The following is a 16,439-nucleotide window of genomic DNA, read 5'->3' as shown; positions in this document are numbered from 1 at the left end:
TGGTGGAAGAAACAAAGGAGTTGTTCCTTAACCTTTATACGTTGAGGAGAGAGTGTCTGAACAGAATGGAAACAACTCGCACGACTCAAAGTGCCAAAGGAGCACGAGCATGAAGTGAACTCTTTGTTCCTGATACACCGGATGAATAGATATAGGCGAAGAATCGAACAACTTCATTTGAAGAAGAACTTTCACCAGGCAATACGGTTGTTGGAAACAAGACTATTATACAGAATAGCACAGGTGTATAGAACAGCGTGGGTGTAAAGAACAACGTGGGCGCTCAGAACAACGTGGATACAGAAGTACTTTAGAATCAAAAGAAAGTAGTGGTGGCATGTCCTAAAGAAAAATTACCCAAGTTTAACAACGATGGTACAACAGATCCAATCTGACATTGCAAAACGTGCAAAACCATATGGATGGAAAATGGCGTGATGGATGAAGATGATTGGATCAGACTGTTCCTAGCAACCCTGTGGGTTGTGGCAATCGATTGGTTTTCTGACGCTAACCCTCAGAAACTCACTACATGGGTGAATGTTAAAAAAGAATTTATAGCATAGTTCAGATTGCTTCAGGACGATAATGAAATAGTAGCAGAGATATATAGTACTAAACAAGGGAATAATGAAATAGTCTGGGCCTATGTCAGACGACTAAAAGAGCTAGTCGAGAAGATGAAAAGTCAACCAACGGACAAGTTGAAAAAATGATGGTTTGTGGAGCAGTTACGGCTGGCTCTGAAAAAGAAGATGAAGATTGTACCACTGGCATTATACACCGACACGTATAGTCATGCACTAGATTTAAAAAGTGAACAAAAGACAAGTAAGAAGAAAAAGCATAAATCCTCTGATTTAGATGCTTCATCCTCTAAAAGTAGCAGTAGTGATGAGGAATCAAACAAGAAGGTGCAAGCAGTACAGAAAGATATGCTTTGAATGATGAAAGAATTTAAGAATTTGAAAAAGAATCTAGACACAGTGAAGGAAGAACTGTGGTGCACAGATTGTAAAGAGGATGGCCATACGAAGGGTTCATGCCCGAAGAAACAGTTTTGTGGCATCTACCAGGTGGCGGGGCATTCCTTGAAAGAGTGCCCGTTTAACATGATATCAAAAGGGCACTAGCAGGTGTTACTAATGTAGGAAGCGTCCAACAGTAATAACACAAGCAATGATGCAACTTCTAGTGGATATCACAACAATAATAAACACAAAAGACGTGGAAACAACAACAATAACACCTGAAGCCAGAGTCGAATACAGTATGATGTGAGTCGATGGTCAATGATACAGTGTCGAGCATGCAATCTTTGGAGCCACTTCGCTAGGGACTATACTACAAAGGAGATGCCACAGCTACTATGTAGATGGTGTGGTCCAGGGGACCACGAAAATTCAAAATGTCCAAAGCAAGGCATAAATTTGTTGAGCATTGAAACATGTGATGAAAAGGTACTAGCAGTCACACGGCAGTAGGTGAAGAAAGTGAAATACCCAGATGTAGAAGAAGAAAAGGAGAGGCTACAAAAAGCACAAATAGAGATAGAAAAGCAGATGAAAGTAGAGAAATCACAATTAAAAGACACTACTGAAACTTCGAAAAGGAACTTGACAAAACAAAACATAGTGAAACAGATAATACAAATAGAAGTACCAATTAAACTAAATCACCTTCTTCTCACGATGCCACAATTGCGTACGGCTATTATAAATATGACAATGTCCTCGAGAGTGACGGAGGAAGCAAGGGATAGTAAGGAAACAACGATGGCAATAGACTCGATGCTACTGGCGCTTACAACAGGAAGACAATCGGCAATAGTAGAGATGGGCATTTTGGGTATTGCGCTGACGGATACAATTGTAGACGGAGGATCGGGGGTGAACGTGCTACCGAAAGATTGGCATTGAACCTGAAGAAGTGTAGGTTCATGGTACCACAAGGAAAGCTACTTGGACACATAGTTTGTAAAGAAGGATTGAAGACGGATCCAAACAAGGTCTGTGTAATCCTAGAGATGCCACCCTCGACGGATGTGTCAAAAGTAAAATCATTTTTAGGGCACATCGGTTATTACTGAAGATTTATTAAGAACTTTGCAAAATTTTCTTACCCATTGGACAAACTCAACTACAAGGGTGAACCTTACAGATGGGAAGCTAAACAGAATGAAGCCTTTGAGGGATTAAAAACAAGGTTGGCTATGGCTCCGATCTTGGCCTATCCGAATTGGGATAAAGAATTTCATGTTCGTGTAGATGCATCAAATTATGCTATGAGAGCAACACTGGCACAAATTGGTGACCACGAGTTGGACAATCTAGTAAACTTTGCAAGTAGATTGTTATCGAAGGAAAAGAAAAACTATAGTACTATCAAGTGAGAGGCATTAGGGATGGTATATGCAATGCAAAAGTTTAGACATTACTTGTTGGCCACTCCATTTGTATTCTATGTAGATCATCAAGCACTGCTATATTTGGTAAATAAGTCAATTATTCAAGGAACAATAAGTCGATGGTTGTTATTATTATAGGAGTTCACATTTAAGATCATGGTACGGCCAGGAAAAAGTCATGTAAGTGCAGATCACTTGTCGAGAATAAAATCGGTAGAGCCACCTAAGGGAATTAATGATGATTTTCCAGATGCACAACTATTTCATGTCATTGTACTACCAGCTTGGTACACACGTATTGGAGAATATCTATCGATAGGGCAGTTTTCGAGTGACATGCCACCAAATGAGAGATGGAAACTGGTGCTGAGGAGCCAGACATTTCAGTTAATTAATGGGCTATTAAACAAAATGGGACCGGATTAGATTCTAAGGCGATGTGTCCTAGAGGAGGAAATTTTGAAAGTACTAAAGGAAGCACATGAAGGACCATCAGGAGGACACATGGGGCTAGATACAACTACGCAGAAGATACTTCTGGCAGGACTATGGTGGCCAACTGTATACAACGATGCTAGGGAGTGGGTTGTTGCATGCGATACATGTCAGTGAGCCAAGAAACCATCAAAGAGAGACTTCATGCCTTTGAATCTCTCGCACGCATAGGAACTTTTTGAAAGATGGGGATTGGACTTCATTGCAAGCCAAAGCAACGAACAAAATATTGGTTGGAGTGATTTATAAATCATATGCAATTGAGGGAGAAGACTGGGAAGAAAAGTTACCATCAGCCCTATGGGCGTACTGTACTTCATATAAAGTAACTACAGGACATACCCCATTTCAACTGATATACGGGTAGGAGGCAGTGGTACTGATAGAATTCATGGTACCGAGTTTAAAGATAGCAATCGAGAACAAATTGGGCGACATAGAAAGCTTATGGGAGAGATTGTACAATTTGAACAAACTTGATGAGTGACAATTGCAGGCACAGTAAGCCATCAAATTTACAACAAACAGACAAAAGGCATGGTACGATAAGCACTTAAAATTAAACAAGTTTCAACCAGGCCAGTTAGTATTGAAGTATAACGGACAGAATGAAATCAAGCCTGGAAAGTTCAAAGTTAAATGGGTCAGACCGTACAAGATATGGGAAGTTGTATATAACATGGCAATTAAGTTATGGACACTAGATAGAAAAGAAATACCAAATGTAGTAAATGGATCGAAGTTAAAAATATACCATGGAAGAAATGGTCCCTCATTGACAAACAACTGAGAAAAGAAAAAACGTCTATAAATAATGTATATATGTATAATAAGTAAATAAAATAGGGAGTAAACATAATTCTTAATGCGAAGTAATAAAAAGGAATAAAAGATGAAGTATTAAAGCAAAAGATGAAGTATTAAAAGAGTAGGAAGTAAAATTAAAAATAATTGTGAAATCAATGCTAAAAAGCAATGGAAATATGGCCTACCGTACAGCCTGAGTCTGTGCGGTCTTAAGGAGCAAATCAAAAGACCCCGTATGGCCAGAGAACATAAGAGGAAGAAATTTGAAGCCATACGGCCAAAGGAGGAACAGAGGAGGACGAAAATTGAAGCCGTATGGCCAGAGGAAGAACATAGGAGGGAATTTGAAGTTGTACTGTCAAAGAACCCACAAGAATGGAAGCAGAAATCGTACACCTAGAAGGAGATCGTACGGTCAGCAGGGAACACATGTATGGCTAGGGAAAGCCTTAAATAAATTGCCATACAGCCAGGGGAGAAACAAGTGTATCGCTGGGAAAATGCTCGTTAAATAAGAATTGAGATGGATGCAGTAAAGGAAATTAAGACTGTACGTGTACGATGAAAGGAAGTCGAGAACAAATAATTCAAGACATGACCATACGACCTCAAGGAATTCTTACAGATCTATTAAAGCCACCGTACGGAGATAAGGCCATTTTGTGTATATTATTGCTACCGTATGGAACATAAAAAGGGAGGCAAACAAGAAGTAGACAGAAAGAAACAAGAGAGCTTGTAGGTTGTACGGCCTCAAGAAAGTTGTGCAGGCATATGAAATATACCATACAGAAGACAAGGTGAATATTGGAAGTTTAGACACCGTACGTAGGTAGCTAGGAGCCATACGGGATTCAAGAACAGGAAAAGACCATACGAAGGTAGAAAGGGAGCAGGAGGGCTGTATGGCATACAGCAGGGGAGTAACTAGAATAAATCGTACAGTTTGTGGCCGTGCAGTGTGAGCAAGCTATTAAACTTGGGAGTCGTATGGGTCATTGAAAATGACAGGAAGGAGAGGATTTAGAGCTGTACAATGGAAAGAATTAAAGTTGTTTCAAAATACGAAGGAAACCGTACAGAGTAGGGAGGAGTTAAAATTGTTTGAAAATAAGGAAATCGTACAACACATTTATTTAAAAGAATTGAAGGAAGGAAAAACAAGCCATACGGCCAATCAGAGAGGAAGTCGAACTGTACCATCATAGGAGGAGCCGATTCAGTGAAGGAATTGTGTAGCCATACTTCACCAAGCTTGAGGGAAGTCGTACAGTATAGACACTAAGGAAGATAGGAAATTGTAGCAAGTTGTGTACAAAAAACAATTGCCCTAACGGTTTGTGATTTATTCACAAAATGACAAAGAAGTGATAGTTATGCAGTCAACTGGAAAGAGAGCTTGGAAAAATAAACTTGACGAAGACGCAGCCATGAACAGGAATGTGAAAACATTGCCATCTGGAATTCGTGTAGCAGGAGGGACCAATGCAGGTGCAAGTAAGAAGAAAGTAAAGCAACTGAAGCAGTGGGGAGACATTTCTACAGTACAGAGTATTACATTCGAAGGGTTAAATCGTGTAGAATGTCGGAAGTGGTGGCAAGAGACTCCAGACAACAACCAGGTAAAGGCTAGTATCCAGAAAGCACAAGTAGAATGGGTAGTGCAAATCCTAGTATTTTGCATCAAAGACTACGAAGGGTTTTTGTGCATAATGATTGAAACATATGACAAGTTCTCTCAAACCAGTACGTTTGAATATCTTGGTTGCAATTTAGTAGTATCATTCAAACTGGCTGATTTTACACAGGTATTTGGCATACTTGGTCATACCCAATGCAGGAGAAAAATAGAAAGTAAGCCAAAAAAGATGAGCCATGAAGTGAAGTCGAAGTTGATACTTGTGTGCGTAGACCTATCGCAAGCGGAACAGGAGGCTCTTTTAGACACGTCCAAGGCCAAAGGGTTAAAGAAATCTAATATTTAGGAGGGTCACTTGCGTTGTTTGATGGACATAGTGAAAAGTTGTCTCACAGGTTTGAGCCGCACTTCGGATCTCTTTCCCCCATGTAGCAATGATGAACGAGATTTTGCACAGTAGGGTATATGATTGGGCAGCATTGTTGGCCGAACGGATGTTGAAATTTATGACATTGCAGCACAAAACATTCTATATGCCACATTATGCTATCGATCTGTTGTTAGATGCAATGACGCGGAGGATCCCCAGTGACGCACTAGAGGCCAAACCGAGACCACTTGCCCCTAGTGAACCACCTATTATGTAGTGGAGGCATTTGGATACACTTGGCACCAAAACTATAGGACAGAAACAACCGAGGCCAAATGGTGGGAACACAGATAGTGGTCAAGAGGAGACATCTTCAGAGGAGAGTGGGACTGAGGGGGAAGAGGAAGACGATGAAGAGGTAGAGATGATCACGGCTACACCATTGAAATTTCCACGGCCTGTACTTTCGGCTACGACACACTTGGTTCCTGTGGGCATACATGGCATTCTAGGGTTTGGTCAGTTCAGGCAACCAATGGTGATGACACCAATTTCAACTATGACGTAGCCCACTATAGAGAGACGAGCTATAGCAGAGGCACATAAGTCACCAACGGAGATAGCAACTCCAAAGGTATCGATGGAGCCAACTTGTGAGACTCTACCAGAGCTAGGAGATGAGACTTTAGTACCTGTAGGCAAGGAGTTGGGGGCATAGGTGTCCGATCGAATGTAGTGGGTTCAGATGTAGTGGTCACGGTAAATATGGCACTATTGGCATCACCTAAGCGAGACAGAGAGAGCCGAACCTAGAAGTTGCGTGCTTACTTGAGTACATGGTTCCATCGAACCCCAGCACCTCGAGTGACATACCTGCTAACACCCACATGGGAAGCAGTTCCGGAGAACCCATTACAAGAGGTTAGGTAGACACAGAATGAGGGAGTACCGTATAGCACTGTTGAGCGTAAGGCAAAAGTAGTGGAGAGGGCTATGGGTGCACAACAGTAACACCCAATAGCATGGGAGATAGGGATGAGAGAGACATTTCTGGCTGATGTAGCAACTCTAGCGACTCAAGCTTGCCGGGTGTTAAATTCGACAAAAACTCAAGCATTGGATTCAGTGGTGAAGGAGCTAGAAGAAGTTATATCTTTTATGAGGTTGGGATGCCCAACTGCCTTCATAGTTTGTTTTGAGGAGCAGAGATGGCCGGATGTGGAGACTGCGGAGATGCGGTAGGACTCAGCCACGATGAGAGATCCTGGTATGGAGAGTCAAGTAGAGGCTTTGACTCATGAGATAGTGAAGTTACACAGGGAGTCATATTACACTCTTTGGCGAAGTCACGCAAATCAAGTAGCAATTGAGAGAGCTCGAGAGGAGTCAACTGCCAAGTTAGCTTCAGAGAGGGCAGCCTGGGAATCTGAGAGGGCAACTTGGCAATCCGAGAGGACAGCCTTGTTAGACAGACAGAGTCAGCTACAAAAGTTGGCAGCAGAAAAGGAACAAGTAGCAGTAGAAAAAAAAAGAGTTGGGAGAAATTGCAAAGATGATGCAGTCAATCCTAGAGCTTCAGATGGAAGCAGAAGTAGAACTAAAGATTAGGAAAGAAAAAGTCTACAAGCTACAGGCGGAGTTGAACAAGTTGAGGGCGCGAACGGCACTACGCCAGGGACGCATCCCTCTGTTTAATATTTATGCATTGATGTATTTTGTTATTTTCAGTTTTGTTGTATTGTCGTCCGGAGACGGCATTTTTTTTGGAGGGGTATGATGTTGGTAAAATGTATAGTGTAGCTGACAGCTAGAATAGTATATGTATATGTACAAGTCTGAGATGGACTTTGGAATCATCATTATAGTCATTGTATTCGGATTGTAATCATTGAGTGCATATATGAATAAAGTATTTGTTCTGCATTGTATCGTGCTATACTACATGTGTTAAGTCTCTTACCCTATACGATAAACACTCGCATTGATTAAAATATGCAATACAACATTTTAGTGTGGTATATGAATTTGGTGTTCTTGAGGGTAGCAGCATCCTTATTTTTACATCAAGAGAAGCAATTATAGATGTCATGAGAAAACATTTGATACATAATTTTGTTGGAATTACGTTATGAATTCATTGTTGGGTGTCCTCTAGTGAAGACTGCCAATTGAATCCCTTGTGAAGTTAAAAGAATATTGTTGATATTTTGTTTCTTACATCAGAACAAGTGATGAAAACCTGCATAAAAAATTTGGAAAATGTCCCAATTCTTTCACAAGGAATTTATCTGAATCTAGAGATTATTTTTTCACCCTCAAAAGGCTATTGCTTGCATGCCAATAATCTAAACAAGTGCGAATACCTTGTCAGCACATTCAAATAGTTGCTAGTGATTATAATATTTCTCAATACAAAAAATGTCAACAAATTTATTCAATAATCCAGTTTTTTGTATAAAAAACCAGGAGTTGCCACAGAAGTTTTCACTAGTCATTCAACTATCTTGCTCTTACATTCCATTGAATCACAAATTCCCTTCAGAATGTCTTGAATAAAATATGCAATTAATTTGCCGATGCCGAACAACTGGGAGGAAAAGAAACCTCATAACTTCCCCAGTACCAATACGTATCACCAAAAGCTTAGATTGGCATCTTTGCCTAAAGCACTTATTTAGTACTTGAAATGTTCTGAACTCGTCCAAGTTCAAATCCTCAGCAAATGCTGTCAATCAATATGTCTAATGAATTAAGTGAACTCGGCTATTACAAAATGTACAAATCCCATGTCTCTGAAAATACTCCACAGTGAATGACATTGAATGTGAAACTTGGAAAAGAAATTTGAGGATGGCAAGGGAAAAGTTGAAAAAATCTTTTCTGTAACTGCCCTCAAAATGTTAAATGTATGCAAGTATGGTATGCATGTCAGTCAAAGTCCTGAAAAAGCCTCCAGATTTAAATGCTCTCCTGTCGAAAGAGAAGTAGCTGAGCTTTGAGAATTCTGTTCTTGTAAATTCAAAGCATGTCTGGAGTTTACAGTGTCAACACCGGGATATGGAGCTCCAAGTTTCGGAGGTAGGTCAGCAGTGCTTATCCTACTAGCAAGAAACCGCTTGAGAAGACCCCTGAGAAAGGGAGCCATTGTATCTGGTTCATATTCCAGATAATACATTATTCCTCCCATGCATAGAGAGAAAAGCACTACCTGAAATAGAAGAAAGACTAACCATCAGTAACGAGCCTTTGTCTTTTTTGAGTTCATTGATGTAGAATAATTATCACACAACACGAAAATCAGAGTGGGTATTGCCAATTTGATGATGGATCAGATATATATATAGGATGGCTTAATAGGAATCAAAAAAAAATTGAAAAAAATGCAAGTTCATACTTCAGCATTTCTGACATTCGGAAGCAGATGTCGATTCACTAAAATGTACCAAAATGAATCAGCAGCTCGAGGGAGGACGTAAAGAGCCAACTCACTTCGTCTGCTCTTCTTCTCTATAAGAACAGACAAAGCAGCAATCCATCCAGAAAACCAATAAATAAGCTTGTGATCTCTTGTTGCAACTTTTCGTTGCAAGCATATAACTGCCTGGTATTTGTGAGAGAGAAAAAATATTAGTTTGTACAACAGATCAAAAGAAAATGTTCAGAACCATGCAAGCCTTACATACCTGGAATAGTCCTACAAATGCTGATAGAAATGATGTAGATCGCACTGCCCCTTTAGTAGCATTCCAGCATGTTCTCATAGGGGACTCCATAAACTTGTACACATAAAAACCTCAACATGTTAGCAACCAAAACAGTCTCAAATATTTTTCTCAAAAATAAAATGAAGTTCTAATAGAACAGAACCTAACAATACTCGGATGTTCAATGGGTGTAATGAATAAGGATTTCTTTGAAAGGTGTGAACAATACAGGTAAAACATCTAAATGAAGGCAAATTGACTGAAATAAGGATAGGCGACATGATTTCCCACATTCCCACATGAAAATCAATGACAAACATGCTTTAAGAGGATACACCAGTCCAAAATTCCAGTTTCCAAAGAGATGAAGGCGCATCTTATTTACAAAAACAAAATAGTAAGGGACACAAAGCATTAGTGTATGAATAAGAAATGCACGCACATTCCTATATTTCTAGTAATATCTGATGCAAGACTAACTATGCTGAATGTTTATAATCCAAAATAAATGAATCTATTGTTAACAGCGCTCTTTAGTACACTCAAATTTTAAGATCCACCAGATTAGGTCAGGTTATATATCACAACTTCATTGAATGTTTTATCATTTATGAATGGAATTTTACATATGTACTTATTGGCAATATGGCCAGTTAGATGTCTAGAGTGTTGTCATTTATGGCAACATGTATTCAGTATTTCATTTATGTATTTAGAGTTAGAAAATTGTCTAAGTGTTGGACAGTTTGCAATAGTATAGAGACAGATGTGATGTGTATGGATGACACACTTTGAGTTAGCTCATGCACATTTGAGGATAGCTATATGACGATGTCATGATGATGTAGGTCAGTGCGCAGATGTGTACGTACTACAGACAGTATGGCCCAAGTTACAATTGATTTACCAGTTAAGGTATTTGATAGGACTGAACAAAGCATATCAGAAATATGAGTTGTATGACTTAAGGAATTATTTTGGTGACAAAATAATTACGAAGTCATGATGGGTCAACCTTACAGATATTAATTCCTAAGTGATTTTATATCAAGTCAAGCGTGTGAAGATATGAAAGTTGACTGAGCAGAGATTTATTATTTTGCGATATATAAGTAAAGATTTTATCTTGTGCAAATAATGTATAAGATGTGTGACATGCAAACTATTGTGAAGATAGCTTGAAAGATATGCGAACCTTATGTGATACAAAATCTTATGTATGATCAGATCAAATGCAAGTTTCAGCAGTGAGAAAGTATTGTATGTATACCTATACTTGTGAAGAACTTTATTGCTTATTGCATGTTAGGGCAGTGGGCTCTTCTTGCATACATTGTCTTTGATCTACCAATTCCTAACAGGGTTGAAGCTTTTAACAGGGCCCAGCCCTCTAACAAGGACTCGAGACACTATATGTACTTCACAGACTTCTAACAGGGTCAATATCCTTAATAAGATTCTTTTGTTTAGTGAATCATCTAGCGGGTATCACCCCCATTGGGGTTTTCCCTTGGCCAGAGTTTCCCTAGTTAACAAATAATGGTGTTATGAGTTCCCTTTGTCTATGGTTATATTTATTGTTCAACATTGTTGGTTTACTTTCATATGCACGTTATAAAGTAATTAACAATATTTAGTTGTGAGCAAAAGTTTGTAGAATACTGATTCACCCCCTTTCTTCAGTTTTATGTATTTCTAATAATTGGTATTAGAGTCAAGTTACTCTAAAGAGGCTTAACAGCTTGAGTAAGATCCCTATAGATGTGGAGGAGTTGAAGAGAAATCTTGAAGAAGCTCTTGAACAAATTGATATTCTTACAGAAGAAAGAGACAACCTGAAAGATAGCTATGAAGATGCAAAAGTCTACATTGGTAAACTAAAAGACAAGATAGATGATCTGAAATCTAGTAAGGAATCAAATGTGCAGACCAATGACAATGATGAAGCATGAAACCTCAAGAAAGAAAATGAGATCTTGAAGCATGAGTTGAAAATTGTGGAACTTAAGTTGAGCCTTAAGAAAAATGACAGTAAGAATGAATCTAATCTGAGATCTGAGAATATAGACCTTAGATCCTAGTTAAGTCAAGTAACATCTGAATTAGATTCTATTAAGATTGAGCATGCAGAATTAGAAAAGTACAATACCATTGTCAAAAGAGAACTAACACAAGCACAGTACAAAGAATTTAACTTAGAACTTCTCCTCATAGAGAAGATTTCATCCACAAACGATTGCATCTCAAAATTTCTCCCTCTGAACAATGATTGTGGGAAGTCACATCCTATAGTTACTCCCTTTGAGACTCTCGGACTCTCTCTGAGTCTGATATTAATCTTTCAACCTTAAATAATAAGTCATTATTTCCTCATGATGTATATAGGGTTAGGCCCATCAAAATCATGCAGTCACATACATGTATTTTTAGACTTCCTTTAACTATCAATCTTCTAGTCTCCTCTGTTGCCTTCGAAGAAGTTTCATACTCCTTAATGTAGAAGAATCTCATAATCTTAATCGTCAAAGGTGTTTGCTTCAAGAGCCTCATTTTATCCATCTTGATCATCAAGGTCTTTGGAGCCACTATCAATAGGTTGAGTCTGCACAATATCTGGTAGCATGTGTAAAGTACCAACTTTCTTTTCTTGTAAGAACATCCTCAACCATAAAGGAAAAGATCAAGGCAAATTACCTTTATAGTATCTATAGAAATTACAAATAAGAGAGAGACTACAAAGAGTAGATAACTGTAAAAAAAACAAGAATACTTATCTACACATGAGGGTCCATAGACATTTGAGATTGGAACATCTCCTTTCTAAAGATGGTTCAAGTGGGAATGGAACATTGTTTATTATTCCCTCCCACAATGTATTATTCCCTCTCTTATATCATTGAACAACTTTCTGTCACATGGAATACATTTATATTTATGCTTCATCTCTTTATTGAATAACCAAATCGACTCTCTTCATTTGTGAAGAGAGATAATTTGCTTGGTCATGATAGGCACTATGCCACTTTTATCATTAAAGGAACTCCTTGTATCGGTTTTGTTTAATTCAAATGATTCTACCAACCTATAACTGTACGAAGTTTGCTTCAAGTAATATATGTGGAAATTGATGATTCTACTTGATAAACTGGTAAAGTAGAGATCCTAGTTGATCAATACTTTCTTCTTATTAAAGGAAACTGCTCCCTGATAAGAGGGATCCTAGACACATCTGATACTCCAACCTTGGTGTCATCCTGATTGGACAAGAGATCATAAACACAGTTTGGAGCAAAACAACAACAGATGAAGTTGTACTGTTGATTTTACAAATAGACTGATCAAGTTGCTTTTAATACAATCATATTTTTGTCCATAGGATCTGAACGAACAATTTCCATCAACTGACTCATTCCAAAAATACTAAAGCCCAAACCAAATCTCCAACCACATGGCATAGGAAAATTCCAGATGGTATTCAACAATCAGAAGCAATCCACATGTACAAGTGGCTCTGATATCTGCTGGAAGCAATGTTTCTTTCAACAAGGGCCTTTGAAATTTCTTTAATTGATTCCTCAAACTCTTAGTATCCTAATACCTTGCAGGATGAATCTAAAATAACAACTAATATCTTGTTACTGCAAATATGTCTCTAACTCTGTTAATACTTCTAGTTACAAGAGCATTAGCGGCTTCAAAAGAATATGACAATTATGATAATACTGATGTCTAGGACATATCTGACACAGTTCAAAATCACACACAATGTACCAATTGATGTAGAAGCATCCTAGGCTTGCTTGCAATCCTGCATGTTTGGAGGGATTTTGGTTAAGTGTTGAGGAGCTTCGAGCTTGGATTTTGTTGGAGTTATGGTTTCATGGTTAGGGATGTGTTGGAGACACACTGGAAAACCTTTCCTCATGGTTTCATAGAGATTGGATGGATTGAGTTGAAGTTTGAGTTGTTTTTACCTTGCTGTTGGAACTGTGTTTTTTTGGTTTCTGGGTTCCTGTTGCAAGCTGTGTAACTAATTTTTTAAAATGAGTTGGAGGCTGCGCACTTCATGGATTGAAGAGGACCTAGAGTACTTCCTTGTGTCCAAGGCACAAGTCCTAATTCCTTATAAGTTGGGAGATATGGCAATTCAAGCAATTCTCCTAAAGTATCAATTTCTGACAGATTACGTGACGGGTTTTTGTGCGTGACTTTTGGGATGGGTGCGCACTTTTTCTTAGGGAATCAGCCTTTGCACATTTAAGGGGTTGTAGAGGACCTAAAGTACTACTTACGGTTTGAAGCACAAGTTCTAATTCAATCGGAGCTAGGAAATATTGCAATTTTGCTTGGATATTGATTTTTGGACATTTAATTGTTGTTGCAGGCTGACTTGTGGCATTTAATTTGTGTTCTAGGCTTTGTGGCTTAGAGTGGTATAAGTAGGGGTCTTGTGGAGTCTTTTAGTCACGGAGTTGGGATGGAATGAAGGATAGATGCGAATTTGAAGAGCTAGTAGCTACAGCTTGGAAAACAAGGAGATTGCTTGGTGGGCTTGCGAGCACAAGTTGAGATCTTCCTTGGAGGTTTCTACCAAAGTGTGGATCTGAACTAGCTAGTGTTTGAATTGGATCTTGAAGGATCTTGCAGAACTATTACTTGCTTTGCATTTGGCCGTAACCAGGAAGGCCTTACAACCTGGCACATTGCATGTAATCAGTTATATTTTATGAATATATTATTGTATTTGGTATCAAATCTTGCATTGTTGCTTCTTTTCTATTGTGTTTCCGCTGCGTGGTTATATAGCTGGGAGCTAGAACATCTCCTTTGGGGATACTCTTGCCTTGTACTATGTCAAATGGTATCAGAGTGAAGGTTGTTCCTGAGTATGTTGACAAATCTCCGAAGTTGAGGCAATTTGCACCAGGATTTGCAAAGAAGGTTGATCTTGTGGCTGATTGATCTTCTGGATTTGTGGGTCTATTGCTAAGGGTTTGCAAAATTTTGGAAGATGCCTCCAAGAAGATTGAACAGTAGGGCAATTGATGATCTTAGTGATGTCGTAAAAGAACGGATCTCTGAGAAGATTAAAGCAGATTTCAGATCTAAGATGGAGGAGGTTAGAGTAGAGTTCAGATCTTAGATAGCATCGGTGAAGAGTAACATGATTGCTGAAATTGTGAGTGCTTTAAGTGGTTTACCTAGGCATGTGGGTACTGAAGGTAGTTATAAGGAAGTTGTTGAAGACTTTGAAGTTGTTGGATCTAGTGGTGAGGAAAGAACTGATCGTGTGGAGAGACCTATTGGAACTAGGTCTGGTCAGTTTTCTAGACCTAGATCTCAGTTGAAGCTGAAGCATAAGATGGAGGTTTCTAATTTCTTAGGTACTTTGAATCCTAAAAACCTAATTGATTGGATTGGTGAATTGGAAGACTACTTTGAGCTTGAGGATATTGAGGATCCACTCAAAGTAAGGTTAGCACAAACTAAGCTAAAAGGACATGTTGCTCTTTGGTGGAAAGAACTACAAAGAGGTAGAGAAGAGGAAGGTGAAATGAAGATCACTAAATGGAGGTCGATGGTGACTAAGTTGAAGGCTAAGTTCATTCTTGCTAATTATGAACTTGAGTTGTTAGAAAGGTTATAGAATTTGAAACAGAAGGATATGACTGTGAAAGATTATACAAAGGAGTTCTACAAGTTGACTATTCGGTCTAGGCATAGAGAATTGTCAAAAGAGAAGGTAGCTCAATATATTAATGGTTTGAGATTCAATATTCAGGATGAGGTTGGTATGTTGAATATTTCTTCAGTTGAGGATGCTTATTAGTATGCTTTGAGAGCAAAGGAGAAGCTAAAGAGGAAGAATCAAGGTAGTTCCTGAGGGAAGGAGAAGCAGGATAGTTTAGCAAAAGCTAAACCAAAAGTAGAAGATGAACCAAAACCTGTTGAACAGAAAAGAAGGGCAGGTAGAGGTGAGTTTAGAGGTAATTGTTTCAAGTGTGGTTAAGAAGGCATAGATCCTTTGGATGTTCGATTGGTAGAAAAACTGCTATTGTGAATGGGATTGAAGTCCAGGACAGTCAGCCTAAGCAAGGAGAAAGTTTGTTTGTTGGCTTGTCGAGTACTGGTTGGTGAGAGGACATTGGATTCTTGTCAAAGGACTAGTTTGTTTAGGACTTGTTGTAAGTCTAGTGGCAAAATCTGCAAGGTGATTGTGGATGGTGGTAGTACTGATAACCTTGATGCTAAAGAGATGGTTCAGAAACTTGGTTTGAAGAGGTGTGAGACATCCGTATCCTTATAGGATTGGCTGGTTGCAAGGTGAGCATGTTTTGGAAGTCAGGGAGCAGTGCCTTGTTGATTTCCAGATTGGGCAGTATAAGGATCCAGTATTGTGTGATATGGTGGACATGAATAGTTGTCATGTGTTGCTTGGTAGACCTTGGCAATATGATTGCAAGGCTGTGCATAATTGTGGTAGGAATGTGTTTACTATTGAGAAAGGTGGCAGGAAGTTTTCCCTGATTCCTTTGCAAAATGAAGAGCCCAGTTGGAGGAACCTGAGTATTGGCAATTGAGTTGAGTTGACAGATTCTGAGAAGGTTGGAGATCAGCATGGAAAGCAAACCTGTGAAACACCTATAGTGGATGTGAAGAAGGAGAAAAAACAAGGGAAAGAGTGTGTATGTTGAAGACTTGGAGGACATATATGTGAAGAACCAGTTTGGGATTTATATGTTGAATCCTAGAAAATGTTTTTCCAATTACTAGAACATCTTTTCGAACTTGGGGTGTCTAATGCAAGAGCATCCTAGGCTTGCTTGCAATCCTGCATGTTTGGAGGGATTTTGGTTAAGTGTTGAGGAGCTTCGAGCTTGGATTTTGGTGGAGTTATGTTTTCATGGTTAGGGATGTGTTGGAGACATATTGGACAACCTTTCCTCATGATTTCATAGAGATGGATGGATTGAGTTGAAGTTTGAGTTGAGTTGTTTTTACCTTGTTGCTGGAACT

The 16,439-nt window shown here is 38.9% G+C and overlaps 1 protein-coding gene across 1 annotated transcript in view; it reads right to left on the bottom strand.

The window, feature by feature from the left end:
• Positions 1 to 8,082: 8,082 nt before the first annotated feature.
• Positions 8,083 to 16,439, bottom strand: part of LOC149575173 (Mitochondrial import inner membrane translocase subunit Tim17/Tim22/Tim23 family protein) — a 142,340-nt gene continuing 133,983 nt past the window's right edge. Inside the window, exons 6-8 of the mRNA XM_089815025.1 lie at positions 9,402 to 9,494; positions 9,113 to 9,319; positions 8,083 to 8,926 (exon numbers count right to left, since the gene is read on the bottom strand). Coding sequence (XP_089671151.1) covers positions 8,651 to 8,926; positions 9,113 to 9,319; positions 9,402 to 9,494 — 576 coding nt within the window. The 3' untranslated portion in view covers positions 8,083 to 8,650. The remainder of the gene's footprint in view (positions 8,927 to 9,112; positions 9,320 to 9,401; positions 9,495 to 16,439) is intronic.

This window comes from Cupressus sempervirens, chromosome 2 (genome assembly GCF_028749045.1).
Source record: "Cupressus sempervirens isolate cs-2001-9-10 chromosome 2, ASM2874904v1, whole genome shotgun sequence".
Taxonomy (NCBI): Eukaryota; Viridiplantae; Streptophyta; class Pinopsida; order Cupressales; family Cupressaceae; genus Cupressus; species Cupressus sempervirens.
The sequence above is the reverse complement of the archived record's forward strand: the minus strand, read 5'-3'. Positions and strand labels throughout refer to the sequence as shown.